General features: G+C 45.6%; 3 protein-coding genes across 6 annotated transcripts in view; 1 reads left to right on the plus strand and 2 right to left on the minus strand.

Annotated features, from left to right (window-relative positions):
* The window catches only part of ATG7 (autophagy related 7), a 98561-nt gene extending 89433 nt beyond the window's left edge, over window positions 1-9128 (minus strand). For all 3 annotated transcript variants that reach the window (XM_059856142.1, XM_059856143.1, XM_059856144.1), the window contains exons 1-10: window positions 9025-9128; window positions 7457-7651; window positions 7187-7241; window positions 5045-5162; window positions 4173-4250; window positions 3612-3728; window positions 2949-3098; window positions 2364-2452; window positions 1258-1379; window positions 196-286 (exon numbers count right to left, since the gene is read on the minus strand). In XM_059856142.1, coding sequence (XP_059712125.1) covers window positions 196-286; window positions 1258-1379; window positions 2364-2452; window positions 2949-3098; window positions 3612-3728; window positions 4173-4250; window positions 5045-5162; window positions 7187-7241; window positions 7457-7631 — 995 coding nt within the window. In that variant the 5' untranslated portion in view covers window positions 7632-7651; window positions 9025-9128. The remainder of the gene's footprint in view (window positions 1-195; window positions 287-1257; window positions 1380-2363; window positions 2453-2948; window positions 3099-3611; window positions 3729-4172; window positions 4251-5044; window positions 5163-7186; window positions 7242-7456; window positions 7652-9024) is intronic.
* On the plus strand, window positions 9125-11058 carry LOC132332152 (putative uncharacterized protein DDB_G0290521). Its single transcript, XM_059856148.1, has one exon. The coding sequence runs from the start codon at window positions 9125-9127 to the stop codon at window positions 9581-9583; it is 459 nt and encodes a 152-aa protein (XP_059712131.1). The 3' UTR covers window positions 9584-11058.
* A 1026-nt stretch (window positions 11059-12084) lies between these two features.
* On the minus strand, window positions 12085-23043 carry HRH1 (histamine receptor H1). Of its 2 annotated transcripts, XM_059856145.1 has the most exons (3): window positions 22517-23042; window positions 16652-16815; window positions 12085-15205 (listed from the first exon to the last, which is right to left on the minus strand). In XM_059856145.1, exon 3 carries the CDS (start codon window positions 15092-15094, stop codon window positions 13703-13705), a length of 1392 nt encoding a protein of 463 aa, XP_059712128.1. In that variant the 5' UTR covers window positions 15095-15205; window positions 16652-16815; window positions 22517-23042; the 3' UTR covers window positions 12085-13702. The 2 variants fall into 2 exon arrangements, with proteins under 2 accessions (XP_059712128.1, XP_059712130.1); XM_059856147.1 differs by lacking the exon at window positions 16652-16815 and having other exon boundaries at window positions 22517-23043.
* Between the last annotated feature and the right edge of the window lie 669 nt (window positions 23044-23712).

A 23712-nucleotide genomic window follows, 5' to 3' on the forward strand; every position in this document is an offset into this window, starting at 1 on the left:
AGAGCCCAAAACTGCCAGGATTTCTGCTGCAGGCAGTGAAGTGCTCTCTGAAGGTCCTTACCTCCAAAAGGAAACTCCAAACAAAATCCAGTGGATGTTTTACTGCATATTCTTATACCTGCTTCACATTTCAGCTTGTTATGGCTGGAACCCAAGGGAAGAAAACTGTGGGAATTTAAAAGATAAAACCCAAACCTTTTTGGATCCATGCATTCACTGAGATTCACCATCCTTGGCCCCATGCTTCCCTTTTGGTTCTTCTCCCATCCAACAGCTTTTGGACAATCTGTTTGAAATATTTAAAACACAAAAACCAAACAAACAAACAAACAAAACAAAACAAAAAAAAGCAAGAATAAAGGAAAGAAAGAATAACAACCTTAATATCCTAGGACAGAAAAAAAAAAGAAATTTTTTGGACTTAAACCCTGTTGGAAAAAACCTTATTTTAAACCTGCCAGTAAATAACCTGTACTTTGATTTGCTCTCAGGTGCCCCCTGTGCTGCTTTTGCCTGTTCAGCTTCAAACCCAGCACAGAGCTGGCATCATTCCCCATCAGATCTCTACTGTAAAGCTCAGAAAATTCACAATTCAGTCAATTTTGCCAATTTCAGTAGCCCCTAGACCCCATCTGCAAATTCAGTGAGGAATTATGCAGCTTAATTATACAGAATTAAATCATTTGCAGCAATGGCATCTGAAGCATTTCAGAACTTGTTGCCTGAGGCAGAGAAACTTGGTGGTGCTGTCCTGTACTAGAAATTAAATCTGAGATTATGTTTGAACATTTCAAGGCTGCTGCTTTAAAACACACCTGGGTGTGTCACTATGGGAGTAAAGGAACAGCCCCACCCTGGGGCAGGGTTTTATCAGTTCAGAAATTCTCCAGAAATTTTGCACCCCATAAATTCACTTTTTTCCTACCTGAGGGACTGTCTGCAAATTCAACAGGATAAAATGACACAAACTGCTGTTTTATTGTATTTTCTCTGCCACCAGCAGGAATTCCCTCAGTTTTCAATTAGAAACACAATTACAGGAGGAAAAAATTTAAGAGAGAGTATTCCCTCTTCTTTCCTTGTTGAAAAAGGAACCATTTCCTTGAGAGACATTTAACAGAAATTCAAACAATTTAAAATCCACTTGAAACAACTTAGCACAAGTAACAATTTCAGAGCAATAATTTGTTTTGCCACGTCAGCAGTGATTAAGAAGGAGAAAAAAAAAAGGGAAAATAAATGTTTTTATTGGCTTACCTGGGCCCAGGGGTGCCTGTGGCAGTTTGATTTCAAAGATGATGCTGTGGGTGATGTCCCTCACCCCTTGCATGGTCCTGTCTCTGAAGCAGAGCACTTCAAGCCTCTGCAGAGCCCTGCCCCTGCCCAGTCAAAGAGAAACAGAGACAGAATGCAACTCCTTCAATGGCAAAGAGATTTGGTTCAGCACCATTTCACCCAGGTTTGGTCCTCTGCAGGTTCTGAATGAGCCTTTTTGTCTTTGTTTGGAATGGGCCTTTTTGTCTTGGTACTGGACATGGTTGTCTTTATCATGAACAGAGAGAGAAATAATTCCTGCAGGGTCAGAAAAGGACTGGTTGGGTGTGACACAGCTGCAGAGCAGTGCCACTGTCAGCCTGTCCTTGCACTTATCCTGCAGATTTAGAGGAATAAAAAGCAGAAAAGCACCAGAGCACACATCAGGTGACAGACTGGGACTTTGCTGCAGCACCCAGATCCTCTGAGTTCTCAATATATATTTGATTTTTCCTCCTTATGGTTCAAACCCTCAAACAAAAAAATGAGAATTTTAGTGCCTAAATCCTTCTCAACCTCAAGGCTGTCTAAATGCAACACTCAAAACTATGGAAGTGCAACTTAATTAGAGCTTTGTTACAGCAACCCAAACTCATTTGATAATTTAAATCTTTTTTTTTTCAAAAACCCAGAGTGTAAAACTGTGTCTTGTCTTCTCCCCAGCACAAAAAATTCAAGTGGTGCAAGGAGAAAACCTACTAATATCTGTTTTTTAAAGTGTAACTCTGCTATTACTTGACTAATTAATTATTTAAATTCAGAGAGTGTTTTAAATAAGATTTGACACAGCTGGAGGGCACTGGCAGGGTGTGAAGCTGGCATTTCCAGGTGCATGCATCCACGTGAGGATTGGGATTTCTAAGAATTTGTGACTGCCAGGAGTAAAAAGCAGAATAATGCACAAAATCAGAATGACTCCAAGTGGATGATGTCAAGGGAACAAGACCCAAAACCTCAGGTGGGTGATGTGAGTGAAACACCATGGAGAAAATGATCTCATTTCATATCAACCAATAAATAATCTTGGTGGGAAAGAATAAAACAGATACCATTTGTGGGCTGCCAGGATCAGGAAGTTTCTCAGTGGCCATCCTGGATACTGGGATAAATTACAAGGATCATAAACTCCAACTGTCACCTGCAAATCAAATTGTTCTACATGAGAACTCCTCCACCCACAGTCAGGCAAAGGGCATTTGGCACTTTTAAATAAAACTTCTGCACAGGGCAGGCCTACAGACACATTTTGCATATTTATAAATGTTTAATCCATGGTCACAGCAGGTTTTCCTCAAGCTTTTGCCACAGCTTTGAGATTTCTTCAGTTTGGCTCTTCAGGGACACTGGGTGTTCCCTGCAGCAAATGCATTTTCATCCCTTTAAAAACACAACGAGGAGGGAAGCCCAGCAACTGAAGCCTTGCTCCCATCCCAAAATTCTGCACTGATTTTGGGATGATCAGAAAGTGACAGGGCACAGGCCAGCAGGAGAACAAATCAAAGGGAAAACAGCACAAAAATCACTTTACAGCCCCCTCAGGAAACACAACCACCGTGCCCAGCTCAGCACTAAAGCCTCAAACCATTCACAGATTAAAGATTTAATGATATAAAATGATGTAAAATTGCCATGACCTTTTCTCCTTGGTCTTGAAAGAAGCCATCCCACTTTTTCAGTGGGGATATCATGACAGAATTATCGTGATACTTGATGAAAAAGTAAGGCAGGGCTGTCACCCCCTCCTCCTGGCAGAGGTCATCATAGGCTTTCTGCAGGGCTTGGATCTGAAAGTGCAAACACAACTGAACCAACAGCTTTAACAACTCTGCACTGTAATAGGAAAGAAACTAAAATTTGGTTCATTTTTTTCCTAAAAAATAAAAAAAATAACTTCCTTTTCTTGTCTAAACGTGCATGTTATTAATAATTTTGTAATCTTAATAAGCTGCCTAACTGCCCCTTTATAAAGGTTGCTTTTAAATGAGTTTCAAAACCAAAGCTATACACAGAACTACATACTAATTTCCATTTTTATACACAGCTTCATATATATATCCCAAAAAGAAATATAAAATACAGAGCTGAGCATAATCACCTCTGCAAGAATTGTTTGCCATATCTGCAGCTAAACTGAGATAACTGAAACAAAAGGAGAACAAAAAAAAAAAAAAAAACCAACATGGAAATTTAAAAAAGTGAAGTTTGAAAAAGAAATTAGAGCCTCCAATTAATGCAAAAATATTGAGTTTTAAAGTTCTTAGTACTGCAGAATTCACAATCTTTAGGATTTTGAATACCTGATTTGGTGAGAACCTGTCCCCAAGGGAGACAGGCTTCTGGGTGATCTCAATTCCATCAGGGAAGCACAGAGCAGGGTAGCAAAACCAGTAATAGAAATGATACTTCTTTAAATCCTAGGGGAAAAAAAAAAGAAGTAAAATTAGGCAATAAAGAGACAGATCAAAAGAAATTATATATTACTAATTAAAATTAATGGTTTATGATTTTAACCATGGGAACCACAGGGGTCTTTACCTCACAATGATTTTAGAAAATCATAAAAATAGTAAAAGACTTCTGTTCTTTGTATATGCTTCAATTTTAGATTTAAACAGACAATGTGAGTGCAATCCTTCAGGCTTTGTTAGCTGGAACATTTCAATTAATTAAACATGAAACAGCTGCTCTAATTCTACTGATATCTGTAAGGCCATCAGGTGATCTTATACATTTGTAGAAAATAATATAAAAATATATTGATGCAGCATTATTATGAATACAAAATGTATGAATGCTCCTAAAAAGAAACTACTTCACTACTTCCACCACAATGGGAGACACAAATTTTCTGTACTCACTGCAAAGGTCAGCAGCAGGAACCTGTTCAGGAGCATTGGGTTCTCCAGAGCAGCTCCAGATTTGATTGATTCCCAGATCTGCCATGGATTGTGGGGACAAGAAGGAAGAAAAAGGGCAGAGGAACAGCAAGAGAACATGAGAACAACTGAAAAAATCTGTAATTCTTCCAGCTACCTTTAAAGTTTGGCGATAAACATTCACTGAGTTTGTTTTAAACTGAATTTCTTCACAGAACTATCTCTGTTAAAAGGATTTTAAAGGTCAGACAACAGGGAATTACAAGGCCACAGAAATGCAAAAACTTCCTAGTTTGGAGTGAAGATATGCATAAAAACTTTATTACTCAAGGTAATTAATTAAAGGAATCAAGGACAGGTCAAAGCAAAGCATCTTAAATTTGACTTTCACCTCCCCCCAGGCCATGACACAAAATGAACTAAATTAAACAGAGCAGGCAGACCAGCCCCTCTCACCCATCTTTTTCTTGCTTTAATTCAGGCTTCTTGCTCCTGTGGCTCTTCCCCTCTCTCTGTCACACAGATAAATTGCAGTAATCTGAGGTTTAAACCAGGCACTGCTGGTTTGGGGGTATGAAGACAAATTTTAAATGGGTGCTCTACAGAATTCACATCCCTGGCAGCTCCAAGAGCATTGCAGAGCTTGAAATAGGGGGGAGTTCTCCACGTAGAATTAGTTGTCATTAATTTAATTAGGCTCTGCTCTTTTGTAGAGAACAGGAAAGAGCAAACACCAAACTCTTTTTTACAGAGTGAGCTAAATCCTGAGGCTGGTCAGGACTGGGGGCAGTGTGAAGCACTTCAAGGGGCAGAAGGGATCTGGAAACACTCTGTGATTTGATTTTCAGTCTCACCTCATTTGCTTCCTTGTCCAGAAGTGCCTTCTTATCACAGGATTTGAAAGTCTCAAAAGTGTTGGTGTTATACAAGGTTCCAAAGGCAGGACAGCAACGGGCTGGTATTGAAGCATTCCTGGGACAGAGAAGGAAAACTCTGGGAATTAACACAGTCAGCAGCAGCATCTATCTTATGGTGTTAATGACAAGTACCAGAGGAGGCACAGAAACAAAATTATTATAAATAAATAAATAAATAAACGTAATTAATATATTTTATCTATTAATAGAAATGGTATAAATAAATATATAATTGTATATATGAATAGAAATATTAAAAATAAATATATAGACTACATAATACTATAGATTATATTATTTATATCTATAATACATAATATTCAATATATATTTTATAATAGACAATATATTTTATTTATAACATTATAATATATATTATATTTTATGTAATATATATTATATTTATATATAATATATAATATATTATGATATATAATTTTATATATTAATAGAAATATTATACATATAAAGATATATTATATATTATATATTATATATAAAATATATAGAGAAATTTATATAATATATATAAATATTATATATAAATATATAATTTTAATATGATAATATAAGTATTATATATAAATATATAATATATTATACTATATATGATATTATTTTATTATTTTATATTTAAATATATAATATATATAATACTATATATGATATTATTATTTTAATAACATATATATCATAACATACATTTTATATTGTATATATAAAATTATATATAACATTGTATATCATAGATAATATTATATAATATTGTTATTATATTAAAATATTAATATAGTAATATTATAATATGTAGTAGTATTAATTAACATTAATATTATACTAATAATTAGTAATGTTATATTTAATAACGATTGATAAAATTGATACTGTATAATAATAATAAGTAATTAAAAATATTAATGAATTGATCTTTATGAACACGGATTGATGGAATAACAAGCAGTGCAAACACACATCTCCATCATGGCTTCAAAACCCCACCTGGCATCTCTGTTCTTTACAATCAGAGTGACACCAAATCAGGGATTGAAGCTCTGAAACTCTGTCCAAACAAAAGCTACCTGTGACAAATGGGATTTGCACGGGGAAAAACTAATTTAGGCTGCACTTAGGTGCCAGTTTTGCACTCACATAGAGAGTTAGTTAAAATCTGATGTTGAAAACACATCCCAAGAGAAACCCAACCCACACAAAAGATCAAGCAGCTTCTGTAGTTTGTAACATCATCCCCTGGAGAAGCTGCTCTTTGCAATCAGTATTTATTTTTGAGATTAATTAGGTAGAACCTACAATATTCCCTTAATTTACACATCTGATTGATTTCATTGCCTCCTTTACCAAACCTGGTATTTTTCCAGTCATAGCAGATCAACACTTTGGAAGAGATTACAGTGTAACATCCAGGGACTGTAAAAATTATTGAAATCCTAACTAAGCTACAAGGGAAGGAGTCAAAGGACTAAAAAAAAAAAATCTCCCTAATGCAAAAAGCTGAGAAAATGGGGAAAAAATGGTATTTTATATAAACATACATGCAGTAAGTGAGTGAATCTGAGAAATCAGAATATTTCAAATTCAGCCAGAAGGAGTTAATTTTTTGTGACTCAAAGCAGTCCCTCCTCTGTTATAAAGTTCTTTATTTATTTATTCAGGAAAATTGCCTTTTCTGACCTTAAAATGTACTACTGCACGACAAAGACCTTTGAAAATTGGTCTAAAAAGGATGGTGACTGTAACAACAAAAACCTTTGGTAAAAAGGTTATTTATTTATTCTCATGCAGAGTTGTTGATTCTCATGTAGAGTTATTTATTCTCACATAGAATTATTTATTCTCATGTTCAGTTATCTATTCTCATGTTGAGTTACTCTCATGTTGAGTTATTTATTCCCATGCAGAGTTATCTATTCTCACGCAGAGTTATCTATTCTCAAGTAGAATTATCTATTCTCACACAGAGTTAGCTATTCTCACACAGAGTTTCTCTAACTAATATATCAATTTTGTGCCAAATTTACGTGTCTTCTCACACAAATGAAGGCAAACCCCGCCTGTACTTACATATCAAAGGCACTAAACTCCAGTGTCAAGCGAGCTGGCAAACCCAAAGGATCACCTGGACAAAAAAGCAGCAACAAAGCTCCTTTTAAAGTGAAACATTGGGGTTATTTCCCTTTTTTTATTGATGGAAATCACAGTGAAAGATACCAAACTCCCAGCCGTTCTTTCTAGCGATTCAGCAAACATCTGAAACGCGCCAGAGGAGCGGAACAGGCGGAGAGGAGAGGCGGGAATTGGCAGAGCCCGGCGGCTCGCTCGGTGCTCACTCACCGTTGTAGTAGTAGCCCTTGATGAGCTTGGGGGTCTCGTCCAGCCGGTACTCGTTGAGTTTCCTCTGGGTCAGCTCGTGCCAGAAGCCCGCGTCCAGCGCGCTGCTGAACGGAGCGAACTGCAGCGGCACCGGCCCGGCACGGCACGGCCCGGCACGGCACGGGGCAGCGGCCATGGCCCGGCGGGAGCGCGGCCCTGCAACAGAGACACAGCCGGGATGGGCACCGGGACACCGGCACCGAGCACGGACACACGGGAATGGGACCGAATACGGACACAGCGGGGCCAGCACGGCCCGGCACGGCACGGCACGGCACGGGGCAGAGCCCTGGTCCGGCGGGAGCGCGGCCCTGCGGGGACAGAGACACAGCCGGGATGGGCACCGGGACACCGGCACTGAGCATGGCACGGACACACGGGAACGGGATCGAACAGGGACACGGACACAGGAACGGGACCGGACAGGGACACGGCACAGCCACACGGCACCGGGACCGGACAGGGACACGGACACAGGAACGGGACCGGACAGGGACACAGACACACGGCACCGGGACCGGACAGACACACGGACACAGGAACGGGACCGGACAGGGACACGGCACAGCCACACGGGAACGGGACCGAACAGGGACACAGACACACAGGACCGGGACCGGACAGGGACACGGCACGGACACACGGGACCGGACACGGACAGGACACGGGAACGACACAGCCACACGGCACCGGGACCGGACACGGCACAGGGACACCGGCACCAAGCACGGACACGGCACAGCCACACGGGAACGGGACCGGACACGGACAGGACACGGGAACAGTACAGCCACACGGCACCGGGACCGGACACGGCACAGGGACACCGGCACCAAGCACGGACACAGCACAGCTGCATAGGAACGGGACCGAACACGGACACGGCACGGACATACGGGAACGGGACCGGACAGGGACACGGGAACGACACAGCCACACGGCACGGGGACCGGACACGGCACAGGGACACCGGCACCAAGCACGTACACGGCACAGCCACACGGGAACGGCACCGAACACGGCACAGCCATACGGTACCCGGACCAGCACCGGCCCCGCACAGCGACAGAGGACCAACATGGCAGCGGGACCGGACACGGACATGGCCATGGCACTGTCCCCGTACACTGACACCAGAACAGCAGAGTGACACGGCACCGGCACCGGCACCAGGACGGGCCCCGCACAGCGACACGGCACTGACAGAGAACCAAGGCGGCACCGGGCCCGGACCCGAACACAGACACGGGACCAGCCCCGCACAGCCACACGGACTGACAGAGGACCTACACAGCACCGGGCCCGGCACCGAACATGGACATGGCACCATCCCCGCACACTGACACGGCCCCGGCCCGGCCCGGGGCAGCCCCCGCCTCGTGTACTGCAGCCCGGGGAGCCGGTGAGGCCCGGGCACACCGACCGCGGGGGGCAAGGGGCAGTGCGGGGACGGTGCCGGGGCTGTGACCCGGCGGTGGCGGTGGCGGTGGCCGTCAGGACCCGCCCGCTCCATCCCCGCTTCCCCTTACCGGCTGCACCGCTCGCTCCGCACTTCCGGCATCCCCGGCCGGCGCACACCGGTGATGTTACTGCAGCGGGAGCATGTGACGGGGCGGGCGGCGCGGGGTGATGGCGTGCGAGGCACGGCGGGCGGGCCGGTCCCGATCCCCATCCCCGTCCCTGTTCCCATCCCCATCCCGGTCCCAGTTCCGGTCCCCATCCCGATCCCCATCCTCATCCCCGTCCCCATCCCCATCCCGATCCCCATCCCGATTCCCATCCTCATCCCCGTCCCCATCCCCATCCCGATCCCCATCCCGGTCCCAGTTCCGGTCCCCATCCCGATTCCCATCCCCGTCCCCATCCCCATCCCGATCCCCATCCCGGTCCCGATCCCCATCCCCGTCCCTGTTCCGATCCCCATCCCGGTCCCAGTCCCGGTCCCCATCCCGATTCTCATCCCCATCCCGATCCCCATCCCGGTCCCGATCCCCATCTCGATCCCCATCTCCATCCCCGTCCCGGTCCCGATCCCGGTCCTCATCCCGGTCCCGGTGGGCTGCGGCGGTGCCCGCCCTCCCTCTGTAGCATCCCCCGCCTCGGGGAAGTCGGGCGGGCCCGCGTCCCGCAGCGCTCAGAGCCGTCCGTGTGTCCGCCGCCGTCCGTGTGTCCGCCGCCGTCCGTGTGTCCGCCGCCGTCCGTGTGTCCGCCGCCGTCCGTGTGTCCGCCGCCGTCCGTGTGTCCGCCGCCGTGTGCTGCTCCTACTTCCCCGGCACGCAGCAGAGCCCTTAGAAAATTTAATAACTGAATTTAATTCCATTTTAGATGGTGGGAAAATACCCAAGCGTGCTCCTGCGCTGCCGTTTCCTCTCCTGTCCGCGGCAGGTGCTGCCGGTGTGGAAGAGCGCGGTGGAATTCCCTGCGTCCCGAGCTCGCTCCTGCCCCGCCAGGTGTCCCCGCCGACCCACGGAGCGCTCCGAGAGCAGCCTGTGCTGCTAGACCAGCTCAACTTTGTCAGAGATACATAGTATAATGTTGGCTTTTCGCAAGTTTTAACATGGATTTTATATGTGTGGCGTTAAAGTAACTTTGTTATAAGGGTGATGTTTTTATTTCTGTTGTTAAATAAGCTCGGTGAAACAGCTGATATCAGTGTGCTTGTGTTAGAATGCCTGCTGGGATGGGATGGCATCCAACGAAGACAGGATGAGGACACCTGTACAGATTGCCAGCTGTCAGCACTCACCCTCTGAAGAAAATATGGACCTTATTTTGGACCAAAATATGAGAGTTATGGACCAAGAGATAGGGGTCTCCTCGAGCCAGGTCTCATAAGCTCTTGGAGATCTACTTCACACCCAAGAGACTCAGCTGCCTTACAAGGCATAAAATCAGCAGGATGGCTTCTGTGGTAGTCTTGGAAGCAAAAGGTTTTAATAAAAGGCAAAATAACAAAACACTTTACAGAGAAAAATCAGGTGCAAGTGGTCTTGCTCCTGGTAACACACCTCACAAAAGTAATTTGTTTCTTTGTTCTCTCCTTTTTCTAGTAAATTGCTCAGGCAGGACTTTTTGACTCCTGTCCAATCACCTATCCTTAAGTTTGAGGTGAACTCCCCAAGGTCCTATGAGGTGTCTTTTTCACTAATTGAGGAAAGAAACTTCTGGGGAAGTTTCTTTCTGGGGAAGGAAACTTCTATTTCCTTTTTGAGGAGAAAAAGGATAATTTTGTCACTCCGTCAACAGTGGGCACATTCCTACATGGAGGTGATAAGAAAGGACCAAAACCACAACCAAGGAGTACACATGTCCTAAAAAGGTGGAACTCAAGAGGAGCTGTGCTAAACAGTTCTTGCAACATGCAAACTAATTTGGGGAAAGTTTACTGTGCATAATTGCTTGTGAATATGTAACAGCTGCTGCAATAGAAATGGTATATAAAGGTATTTACAAAATAGCAGGGGTGCTCTTGGCTGGGTACCAAGATGCACCCAGCTATAATAACCTTCCTCTATGCTCCTATTGTTGTTTATTAAACTTCTAAAATTTTCATCAGTGAAAAATGCGTATTTTATGATTGGCTTTTTGCAAATATTCAAATGAATATTATATGTGTTCTGTTAGTAACTTATGCTGTATTAATTTCCTTAAGTAGTGTGTTAAATATAGTTTTAGGTTATACCATAATGTTAAAATAGAAACTACACTATGTAAGATACTTTTTTAAAGAAAGACTCGCAGTGTGATAGCAGCCACAGGACACGTATGTCTTTCAGAGAAAGAGAATTTATTGCTCTCCTGTCAGAGGAAATGAACTTCTTCCTGCCTCACTCAGCCATGAAGGCACTGTTAGGATGAAGAGGAAGAAAGTGACGATGACCAGACAGAATCCTGTGTTTGAATGGAATTTATGCATCGTGTGTGAGATGTGTGAATATGCAGCCGATTATTGTTTGGTAGGGTAAATCCTCTGTTAATGTGTGTCTTTTTTGGGCTTGTGCTGCCCAGGAAAAGGTACCGGATGTCTGTAACTCTCTGCTTTGATTGTCTCATGTTGTCCTAATCCAAACTGTCCAAATTATTATTACTCTAATTGTATTACTATTTTAATAACCATTTTATTACTTTTAAAGTTTTGAAAACAAGTGACTGGTGTTTTTCACACACAGGAGAGTGAACATATTTTTCACAATCAATCCCCAGACTCCCGTTGTGTTCTCTGAAGCTCTGTGTCCTCTGACCTTGGCTGTCAGCTGGAAAACACTGAAAGCATTTTACAGGAAACCATGCCTGAAATATTCTCTTGAGCCTTGCCCCACGTTGGCAGGAGGCTTCTCCTTTTCTTACCATAATTTGCTTTCCTCTGCTTCCCTCACATCCAGAGCCGCTGGACCTGCCTGCTCGGTGAAATAAACTCAGGAATTTTCTTAGGGACTTGCTATTTAAAATAGGTACTGTCCCATTTCCCTGTTTATTGTCATCTAATAGCTGTAAAATTCATTATCACAAATCCCCTGTCTTTGCTGTTAACACAGATCATGGATAAAATGGCTTGAGATTAAAAAAAAAATAATAATAATTCAGGAGTCTTTATTTTCCTGGGTTTAGCTGTTTGAATGTTCTTTATTTTTACCAAAGGTTTTTGTTGTTACAGTCAGCATCATTTTTAGACCAATTTTCAATGATCTTGCTGAGGTTTTGTCATGTATTAGTACATTTTAAGGTCAGAAAAGGCACTTTTCATGATCAGCTGGACAGATTTCTTGATAGCTCTCAGCAGCCCTTGGGTAAATGCATTTTTCAGCACTAATCACTGTGGCTGACTTTTATTCCCTCAGGGATCATCTAAATTACCATCCATTTTGGCCAGAGTTGCTGTTGCAAATCAGAATAGAAAACACCAATTTAATGGCTGTGAACTTCAGCAATTGTCTGTGGAAGGCCAGGGATTAGGGCATGTGTTTCAAAGGGTTCTGTTCTCTGCTCCAAAAAGGGGCATTTTACTGCTTGTGCAGGTGTTCCTCCTGCAGGGGAGGAGCTGTCTGAATTCTGCAATGAATTTTGTTGGTTTTGTGTTCTCTCTCTGCATTTTGCCTTACTTCTCCTAGATTTAAGATTCCTAATTGCAGTTTTTCCTGAGTGCAACTCGAAACCAAAGCCAACTAATCTCTGAACCTTGCATGATACACTGATGTAGCCTGAATTTAAGTTTATATTTCCCCAATGTATTAAAATGCAGATATATTAGGGCTTCATTTAACATTGAATCCTTTAATTACAATTAAGAAACTGTTCAGAATGTGGGAAATTCAGCACCACAGCAAAAGGAATGAGAGGAATTTCTTTTTTCTTTGTAACATCAAAGCCAGCCCAGCTTTCAGTTGTACTCCAACATCTTCTTGGTCTCTTTTCTAACACCAAGTATTCAATTATTGTGTTTTTCTCCTGAAATATTCGACAGCAAGATTTATGAAATACAATTAAATACAAAGGGTAGAAAAGGTAAACATATTTAATGTATAATCAGCTACATTCTGCAAGTCTAGAAACAGCAGCACACCCTTCTGGAGCAGATGGTGACAGTGTATTGAGCATGGAAACGCTTTTGGGACATAAAAAATCTACTTTTTTTCAGCAAAGTTCGTGTGCAGTTAATGTAAGCATGATATCAAAGAGAAACAGTAGGATACATGCTAAAACTTGACATTTGATGAAAAGTTTGTGCTTTGGTGGAAGCAATAAATAAATAGGGGAGTTTTTTTAAACAGTTGCAAGTTCTTTGACTGTGCAAAGCACCTCCACTTGCAAACCTCACTTCACAAGCAATGTGTGTAATGGGGTAAGTTGGAAGAGAAAAATGTTTTTGGCCAGTGACAGAAATGTGATTTCTTTCTTTTGTGTAGCTGAAGAATCTATAATCACTGAAGAGGTTTATTTGTGTCTCCGTTTCTGGGATGGAAGTGGTGGTCTCAAAAGGTGAAAGGTTGACAGCAGTCTAACAGTTCATGTGCTGACCTTGAGTTTGTCAGATTCTTGACCTGAAGTTGCTCTTCAAATGTGTTAAAACTATTAAATGCACATTTCCCACTTTTCCTACCACTTCACAGATTACAGTTTGCCAAAATCCTTCACTGTACCCATCCTTTGGAACGTTTTGTTTGGTCAAACTCCTGAGCTGCACTTGAGCTCCAAAACCCCAGACCAGCATCAATGAATGTGAAGGATCTTCTTAAAAGTCTTCTTGAAATCCTGGTTGCAGAGAGGATAGAGGAATGGGTTTAGGGTGGAGTTGATGTAGCCCAGCCATATGGTGAACCTGCGCAGTTCTGAGAGCTGTTTCTGGTTGTGTAAGGTTATCACCATGAACAGCACGAAGTAGGGGATCCAGCAGACCATGAAGGCTGCCATGATCACCCCCAGCTGCCTGGCTGCCTTCCTCTCCCTGCTCCCCTGCCAGTGGATGCTCTTGGAATGCCTGTGCAGGGTGTGCCAGGTTTTCCTCAGGAATGTCATTCCCCTGGAGTCCCTGTGCTCAGTCCTTCTCTGAGGGCAGCAGGCTCCTCTGGGGCTGGGGGCCACCTCAGTGAAGGTGTGGTTGTCTGAAGCCCCGCTGGAGTCACTGTCCTGGCAGCCAGGCTGCTCCTTAGCCCCAGGTTTTTCCCTGGCACACGTCTCCCTGTTCCCTGCTTTATCCAAGCCAGGCTCAGCCTTGGCTGTGGTGAGAGACAAACGGCTCCACTTCAGGACCTTCCCATTACTCAGGGCTTTTGAAGCCCTGTCAGGATGGCTGCAATGAAGCTCTGCCTCCACTTTTTGGGGCTCTGGGGAGCTTTTCTTGTCTGCACCGGGGGGGTTCCCACCCAAGCCTTGCTCCTGGAGGCAAATATTTTTCTCATCCTTCGTCTTGGTCTGATGAGTGGTGTTTTTTTCCATGGAGGACGAGTAAGACCCATTGCTGAGCTCTCGGTGCTGGCAGTGCTCTCGAACAGCCCTGAAGATCCTGCAGTAGAACCACAACATCAGCAGCGAGGGCAGGTAGAAGTTGAGAACGGCCGCCGGCACTTTGAACCAGGTGACTTGGAAGAACTCCGTCTCACACTCGCTTTCCTCCACCGTCCTGTGCCCGTTGTTGGCAAACACGTGCCAGCCCAGGATGGGGATGAGCCAGGTGAAGGAGAGCAGCCAGGCCCCCAGGATGAGCAGCGAGGCTCTCATCTTGGTGCGGTACCTGAGGTACCTGAGCGGCTGCTGCACCGAGCGGTACCGGTCCACGCACAGGATGAAGAGGTTGAAGATGGAGGCCGTGCTGGCCACGTAATCCATGGAGAGCCAGAACAAGCAGGCTGCCAGCCCCAGGGGCCAGCGGGGGCTCAGCAGGTCCACGATGTTGAGGGGCATCACGGCCACCCCCACGATCAGGTCGGCGACGGAGAGGCTCACGATGTATAAATTACCCACGGACTGCAGCTTCTTCTCCGTCCTCACGGCACACAGCACCAGGATGTTCATGACAACGGTGATCAGGGAGATGCTTCCCAGGAACAGGCCTAGGAGGGCCGGGCGAGCGCTGCTGGAGGCCTCTGTTGTGTTGTTGGACATCTTTGTCGTGAGTGAGAATCAGAGTGGGCGTCCAGGCCTCGGATGTTCATGCATGGTTTGCGCTCCTGGGTGAAAACGTGTTGGGTTGCTTGGGGATTTTTATTTCCAGAACTAGAGGAAAGAAAAAAAAACTTACTCAGTCGCTGTAGTAATAAGATCATAAAGCTGATTTGTGCCTCAGCTTAGGACTGTCCCTTTTAGAGCTTTCCAAAATAACAAATTTTTAAGACATTTTACATGTTGGGTTTGCTGGGTCCCTAGGATGAGGTGAGAGATGAGGAATCTGACTCAGTGTTCTCAGAAGGCTGATTTATTATTCTATGTTATTTATAGCATAGTAAAGAAATGTTAGACTAAAACTACACTAAAGAATAAAGGTTACAGACAGAAGGCTACAAAGAATGGTGATGGAAACTTGTGGCTCTCTCCAGAGCCTGACACAGCTGATGGTGCTTGGTCATTAAATTAAAACAATTTACATTAATCCAATCAAACAATGACCAGTTGGTAAACAATCTCCAAACAAATTCCAAAGCAGCAAAACAGGGAGAAGCAAACCAGATAATTATTGTTTTTCTTTTTCTCTGAGGCTTCTGAAAAATCCCGGTGAAGGAATTTTTCAGCAAATATGACAGTGACATTTATATACAGGTAATTTGTGTTTTAGGAAACCCCACTAACCAATCCCAAACAGTTTTCATAGAGCTTCATCTATTTCAGATCCCACAACCTGAAGAAGAAATTTAATTCCTCACGGTTTTAATTCATCATATCTCATTAAACAGCTGATGGTGAACCATAAGATAAACTCCATATTGGCAAACCAATTTAAAACTTGCTAGTAAAAAGCAATATTAACGTATTTTGTACTAAATAATTTAAACAAGCCTGTGCTTATTTACAGCCTCCAACAGTTTGAGAATCCAGCAGTTGGCAGTCAGTAGGCAATCGTTCAAATTATAGGTAATGAGTAATCTCTTCCCACACAATTTAGGCTCACACAGATTTCAAACATTTAAAGATGCCAGGCCTGTTTGAGATCAAATGCAAAACATTAGGATTTTTCAGGATTAATAAGCATCTTCTGCTCCCCAACTGCTAACTTCATGTACTGATTCACAGTGCAGGATTGATTAATGATATTTGACCTCTTGGAGCAAATGATACCTGACCAAATTCTGCCTCCTGTCCGTTGATGAAAAATGTCTGTGAGGGTGACACACATTCTGTGCCATTTCATTGCTTCTCTGAGTTTATGTTCTGGTAAATCTCTTAAGGCAATAAGGAAGGAAATTGACACTGTAGATATATTTGCTCAAAGTATTTACACAACTAGCGTTGAGGCATGCGTGGGATTTCTCACCCTCATAACTCCAAACATGGCCAGAGCAATACAATGCCACAGATTGTTCAATAATCAGCATTTTCTATTGAAACTCAGTGATGCAACACTTCCTTTAACTTTATCCTTTTTGTTCCAGTCATCAGGGTTTAAGCACAAATGATTTGTGCTGCCTTATGAGAGGTCAAATTCCTTCTTGCCTGGGCTTTACTCACGGGTGGGTGTTGGGAGAGGAGCTGTGTCCTTGCTGCCAGCAGCATCCATAGGCAGAGGAGACAGGAGAACCCTGGGGAGTGCTGTGATCCCAGATCCTTCAGGCTCTGCCAGGACAATTCCTCTGTGGCAGCTGCTCACAGCTCACAGAATCCTCGAGCGTCTCCTGAGAACGACAGAAATGACTCCATGGATGTTGGGGACAGAAATGACTCCATGGATGTTGGGGACAGAAATGACTCCATGGATGTTGGGGACAGAAACTGCTCCATGGATGTTGAGGACAGAAGTTATTCCATGGATGCTGAGGACAGAAACTGCTCCATGGATGTTGAGGACAGAAGTTATTCCATGGATGTTGGGGACAGAAAAGACTCCATGGATACTGAGGACAGAAATGACTTCATGGATGCTGGAGACAGAAATGACTCCATGGATGCTGAGGACAGAAATGACTTCATGGATGCTGGAGACAGAAATGACTCTATGGATGTTGGGGACAGAAATTATTCCATGGATGCTGAGGACAGAAACTGCTCCATGGATGTTGGGGACAGAAATTATTCCATGGATGCTGAGGGCAGAAATGACTCCATGGATGCTGAGGGCAGAAATGACTCCATGGATGCTGAGGACAGAAGTTATTCCATGGATGCTGAGGGCAGAAATGACTCCATGGATGCTGAGGACAGAAAATATTCCATGGATGCTGAGGACAGAAGTTATTCCATGGATGCTGAGGACAGAAACTGCTCCATGGATGCTGAGGACAGAAGTTATTCCATGGATGCTGAGGACAGAAATGACTCCATGGATGTTATGGACAGAAATGACTCCATGGATGCTGAGGACAGAAGTTATTCCATGGATGCTGAGGGCAGAAATGACTCCATGGATGCTGAGGACAGAAAATATTCCATGGATGCTGAGGACAGAAGTTATTCCATGGATGCTGAGGACAGAAACTGCTCCATGGATGCTGAGGACAGAAGTTATTCCATGGATGCTGAGGACAGAAATGACTCCATGGATGCTGAGGACAGAAGTTATTCCATGGATGCTGAGGACAGAAATGACTCCATGGATGCTGAGGACAGAAGTTATTCCATGGATGCTGAGGACAGAAATGACTCCATGGATGCTGAGGGCAGAAATGACTCCATGGAAGTTAAACCAGTGTGTCCTGAAAGTGGTTACATCCCAGCCTTTGTTTCCCACTCCTGAGGTGTGGTAAGTGCAGGGGCATGGCCAAGGCCAGGAGCTGCTGTAAGAAGCTGGAATGACTGATCTTCACCCCCACCTACTCCCATTTAAATGTATGGCAAAATAAAGGGAGAAAAGGCAACTTTAGCTGAGCCTTCAGCTGGAAAATAGACCAGCAAAGAAAGCTGCCTGGTTAGCCAGCTCTCCTTGGTGGCACGTGGAATACATGAACTGCATTTGGGCCTGGGCTGGGTGATCTCCAGAGATCCTTCCAGCCCTAACAGCTCTGGGATTCTGTGGATAAAAGAGCAGAATACAGTAAATGGTGTTCACTGCTTCCCAAACCTTCTCCGTGGCACTGCTGAGGGCAGGATTTAGGAAGCAACTTGCAGAATGGATCAGGGGTGCTCCTGCTCCAAAGCAGGTTAGTGTGCCCTTTCTTCAGGAGCTACTGATGTCATTCCTTATCTCTAACTCAGCTGTCAGTAGAAGAAAGCAATAATAATGAATAAATGGGCTTTAATGTTTGCACAGTTTAATTACACTGAAACAAAGTTCACTAAAAACAGATTAAAAAAAAAACAACAGCCCAAAACCTTGGATTGCTTTCTGGAGATTCTAAACCTTGACCTCACGATGAAATGCCTCAATTTTTGCTGTCTGTGAAGAGCTTTTTCTACAGGGAGGCTCAGCAATCATGATTTGTTACTTTTCCAAGGAGCAGGAATCCACTGGGAGATGCTAAGTGGATGCCTCAGTGCCTCCCTAGTGCAGGTGCAATCTATTAAGCCCTGACTGAGTGGGAGAAAGTCTCTAGAAACTGCAAGTCTCTTGCTGATTGATTTTTAAGAAATTACAGCTGCAAAGTTCAGAATTCTTGTCCATCAGACTAAATTCAAGCAGAAAGTGAGATTTCAATTCAGATGGCCTTTACTCACTCTGTTGTACTTAAGAAACTATTCATTTATAGTGATTTTTCCCCCCTAAACTATCCTTGAGTTGTTGAAAGAATGAACATGCTAGGAGTTTGATTAATTTCCCTCTCCAAACCTCATTTTTTTCTCTGTAAGGGAACAGTCCCTATTCAATGCCTGCCAATATTCAAGGGATATTTTTGATAAAAAGTAAATGAAAAAACTTGGTAAACCTGCCTGTTGTTCCCATTTAAATGAAAATGTCTCAGTCCAGCCAGGACAGTTTGGAAATGCAGCTTCATTATCCTCCAAGCAGCACAACCAGCTACTTAATAAACAATTTTCTACACACCACTGTGCTTACTTCCTTTTTTTCCTAAGGAAATTTATTATGTTTAAGTTTCAGCCTTAACCTGAAATTATCAGGAGATAGAGACAGATTTTTTTGACACTGGCTGGCATTTTTTAAACAACTCTCTTTAACACTTGGCCTATATTCCAAAAAGAAATTACAGCAGATGGCCACATTCCAAAGAATGATTTGGCCTTCCAAATGTATGCTCAGACTTCCATGAAACTCCTCTTTTAGCAGCTCAATTTTCCAGTGAAAGCTATATTAAATGTCAGTTTTCCCATGACAAAATCCAGTCTTGTTCTTCTGATAGCATTTCCCAAATATGGGTTATTTTTACCGAGAGATTGGAGGGAAAACTCATCTTGACAAGAATCCCAAAGCTTCCAGATATGGCATTAATTCTCCCTGCTGGTCTAAGCATTACCATTATCACCAAATTGCTCATCAATGGGATCTCTTAGCAAAACAGTATTTAAATGTAATTTCCTTTAAGTACTGCTGTGCTGTCTCACATTCTTTGCTCCATTACTTGTGTGCAAAAAGGGAATTTGCTGTAGGTGCCAGACCTGTGAAATCCCTGCTGTGATGGAAGAAACGTCTCTGTGCTGTGATGCAGGAAATAAACCTGTGAGCTGTAAAGTCCCTCATAAACAAAGGGGAATTTCCCAGCAATGTGGCTCCTTTACAGCTGAGCAGTGCTGCCTTTCTCTACTGGGTTTACAATCTATTGTCCCAACTCAGTCCAACAGGACATTTTTCCTCCAAGGATAGCAAAAAAACCTTGATTTTTTTTGGACTCCAACCCCTGACAGCTGTAAACCTTGGTGGGTTTAATCCCTCTGCATCAGAAATACAATTAACTTCTAAAAATGTGTCTCACCCTGCCATTCAAACATTAATGTCTGGTTCTTTCCAGGTGGCTTGGGGAGTCACTACTCTCAAAAGGAAAAAGCAATGTATGTGAGGAAGAGCTGGGGGTGCTTTCAGGGGTGAGGTTGATCACTATGAAAACTCTTTGGGGATTTCCTTGAATTTAGCTCCAGTGAGCTTTTGATGCTTTGGAACTGTATGAAAACCATCACAAAAATGCACAGATTTAAAAATCCTGGTGGGTGTGAGGAGTCACTGTTTCCTTCTACTGGAAATAAAAGTAAACCCTGTTCCTGGAAGGTTTATTTTAGGTCACTTATTTTTTTTTATCTTTAATTTGGAAGCTGTATTTTCAGTCTCCTCAAACATCTGGTGAACTTACTGAAGTAATTTGATGAGTTCCTTCATATTTTAGCAATAAGTAATTGAAAATACAAAATTTTTCCTTTCTAGAAATACTCATCTGACTTAAACAAGCTCCTTTTTTTTTTAAATTTATTCCAGGCAGTTTTAATGTTGTTTTTTTTTTTTTTGGATTAAGCAGATAGCAAAGGGGCACAGGGTCTCTTACAGTGAGAGAGCCTGGTGTCATGCAAGTAAAAACTTAAAAAACGTCTTATCCAAGAATTCCCATTCCTCTCCATCATTCCTGTCTCTAAAGGAAGGCTACATCAAGAGTGGGATAAGGTTGAGGTAATATCTCTATGACAATAATGCATTTATGATTTTTCCTCACAAGAGCACAGCTGTTTTCAGAAGGGGCTGAGGGTTTAAGTTCTTTCTCATCCTCTTCCTCCAGCCAAGAAAGAGGATGAGACCAACCCCTCCCTGCTTGTTTTTCCCAGCCCTGTACCCTTCCCTTCCCTCACCAGAAAGATGCTTGAGACAAGAGCAGAAATATTTTCTGTGCAGACAGGAACTCCCCCAAACCATCTTAATTCAAGTGTGGCCGCTAAGTGCAATGGGGAATCTGGGCTTTATCCATCTGTTTCCCTCCTGTTTCCAATGGGGAATCTGGGCTTTATCCATCTGTTTCCCTCCTGTTTCCAATGGGGAATCTGGACTTTATCCACCTGTTCCCCTTCCCTTCCTTCCCATTTCCACCTGAGCATCCTCTCCGTGCTCTGCCCTCGCTGGCAGTGACTCCTCAGTGCCCCGGGGGGACCTTTGGGGCTGCTGGATCCCCAGCTTGGACAAGTGTCCTCCTTGGGGAAAGCTGTCTGAGCTTCCTGGTGCTGCACTTTTGGGGTTTTCCTTCCACGTGGTTTGCCCTATGGGAGCCCCTTTGCTCCACGCTCCCCTCTGCTGCTCCGGGCTGAGATGCGCCGGGTAAGGAGCGGCCAGAACCTGCTGAGGGCCCCTGATTTATCCCGAGGGAGAGTTCTCAAAAGCGGGGTGTGTTTGCTGGTGAGTTCTGCTGCTCCTGGTTGCTTCCCTCTCCCTCTCCTCTCGCTGCGCTCAGGGGGGACGAGCGCGCTCCGAGGAACCGCCCGCGCTCCCCGAGCCTCCAATCCCTCCAGTCCCTCCAGTCCCTCCAGTCCCTCCAATCCCTCCAGTCCCTCCAGTCCCTCCAATCCCTCCAATCCCTCCAGTCCCACCAGTCCCTCCAGTCCCTCCAGTCCCTCCAATCCCTCCAGTCCCTCCAATCCCTCCAGTCCCTCCAGTCCCTCCAGTCCCTCCAATCCCTCCAATCCCTCCAGTCCCTCCAGTCCCTCCAGTCCCTCCAGTCGCTCCAGTCCCTCCAATCCCTCCAATCCCTCCAGTCCCTCCAGTCCCTCCAGTCCCTCCAGTCCCTCCAATCCCTCCAGTCCCTCCAATCCCTCCAATCCCTCCAATCCCTCCAATCCCTCTAATCCCTCCAATCCCTCCAGTCCCTCCAATCCCTCCAGTCCCTCCAGTCCCTCCAGTCCCTCCAATCCCTCCAGTCCCTCCAGTCCCTCCAATCCCTCCAATCCCTCCAGTCCCACCAGTCCCTCCAGTCCCTCCAGTCCCTCCAATCCCTCCAATCCCTCCAATCCCTCCAGTCCCTCCAGTCCCTCCAGTCCCTCCAATCCCTCCAATCCCTCCAGTCCCTCCAGTCCCTCCAGTCCCTCCAGTCGCTCCAGTCCCTCCAATCCCTCCAATCCCTCCAGTCCCTCCAGTCCCTCCAGTCCCTCCAGTCCCTCCAATCCCTCCAGTCCCTCCAGTCCCTCCAATTCCTCCAATCCCTCCAGTCCCTCCAGTCCCTCCAGTCCCTCCAATCCCTCCAGTCCCTCCAGTCCCTCCAATTCCTCCAGTCCCTCCAGTCCCTCCAATTCCTCCAGTCCCTCCAATCCCTCCAGTCCCTCCAATCCCTCCAGTCCCTCCAATCCCTCCAGTCCCTCCAATCCCTCCAATCCCTCCAGTCCCTCCAGTCCCTCCAGTCCCTCCAGTCCCTCCAATCCCTCCAGTCGCTCCAGTCCCTCCAGTCCCTCCAATCCCTCCAGTCCCTCCCGCTGCCCCTCGGCCCAGCTCCCTGCCCCCTGTCCCCGCCGCTGGGCACTCACCGAGGGCAGCAGGAGAGCGGGCAGCGGCTGCGGCAGCTCGGGCAGCGCGGCCGGGAGGAGCCGCTGCTCCCGCCCGGGGCTGGGCTGGGGCGTGGGGGAGGCGGAGGATGCGGTGGGATGGGACGGGAGGCGATGGATGAGACGAGAAGGGATGGGATGTGGTGGGATGGGAGGCGGTGGGAAGCGATTGGATGAGGTGGGAAGCGATGGGGTGCGATGGGTTGCTGTGGGATCCGTGACAGGCGGTGGGTGCGATGGGAAGCGGTGGGAAGTGATGGGATCTGATGGGAAGCGGTGGGAAGCAGTGGGAAGCTTGGCAGGCAGTGGATGCGGTGGGAAGCGATGGGATGGGATGCGATGGCAAGCGGTGGGAAGCTTGGCAGGCAGAGGATGAGATGGGATGCCCGGCCCCGTCCCGCCGCGGCGCTCCCGGGACGCTGCCGGGGGATGCTCTCTTTCCCCGGCTCTGGGCTCCGGGACGCTGCCGGGGGATGCTCTCTTTACCCGGCTCTGGGCTCCGGGACTCTGCCGGGGGATGCTCTCTTTCCCCAGCTCTGGGCTCCGGCACGCTGCCGGGGGCTGTTCTCTTTCCCCGGCTCTGGGCTCCGGCACGCTGCCGATGGATGCTCCGCTCTCCCGAGGGAAGAGCCCGGCTCTGCCCGCGGCTCTGCTCTCCCCGCCCGCCGGAGAGCCCCGGGTGTGGCCGCAGACCCGTGGGAATGTGAGCTGGCTGCAGCTGGCTGGCTGTGGGGCTCACCTGGGGTAACCCGAGAGTCTGCGGAGGATGCGGGACCACCCCAGCCCCATCAGTCACAGGGATGTCACCCTGCTCCTGCCACCAGCACTGCCGCTGAAGTGGCAGTGCCTGGAGTTTCTTTTAGTAGATCTGTCTTACACAACTTCTTCAAGACCTAGAAAAATCCCAGAGGTGTAACACGTTGTTGCATATTTAGCTAAACTGATGTTTTTGTGAGTCACGTAGGTCCGGTACATCTCCTGTGTTAAACGTGCACACAGGGCTTGGGAGATTTTATTGCAGCTATCTTAGCAATATTCATTCCTTTCTTTAAGATGGTGCTTATTTTCCCCTCATTTTAAAAAATGTTTAGAAATGTCTTGCACAAAACTCTGCGTGGGTTCGAAGGGGGAATTTTGTTGTGTAGGTCACGGAGAATTTGTGCCATGACGTTTTTGCA

Source organism: Haemorhous mexicanus, chromosome 11 (genome assembly GCF_027477595.1).
Source record: "Haemorhous mexicanus isolate bHaeMex1 chromosome 11, bHaeMex1.pri, whole genome shotgun sequence".
Taxonomy (NCBI): domain Eukaryota; kingdom Metazoa; phylum Chordata; class Aves; order Passeriformes; family Fringillidae; genus Haemorhous; species Haemorhous mexicanus.

What these genes read in the sequence shown, in the direction of transcription:
- HRH1 (XM_059856147.1), bottom strand. Translation starts at nt 15,094, where the DNA reads ATGTCCAACAACACAACAGAGGCCTCCAGCAGCGCTCGCCCGGCCCTC.
- LOC132332152 (XM_059856148.1), top strand. Translation starts at nt 9,125, where the DNA reads ATGGCGTGCGAGGCACGGCGGGCGGGCCGGTCCCGATCCCCATCCCCG.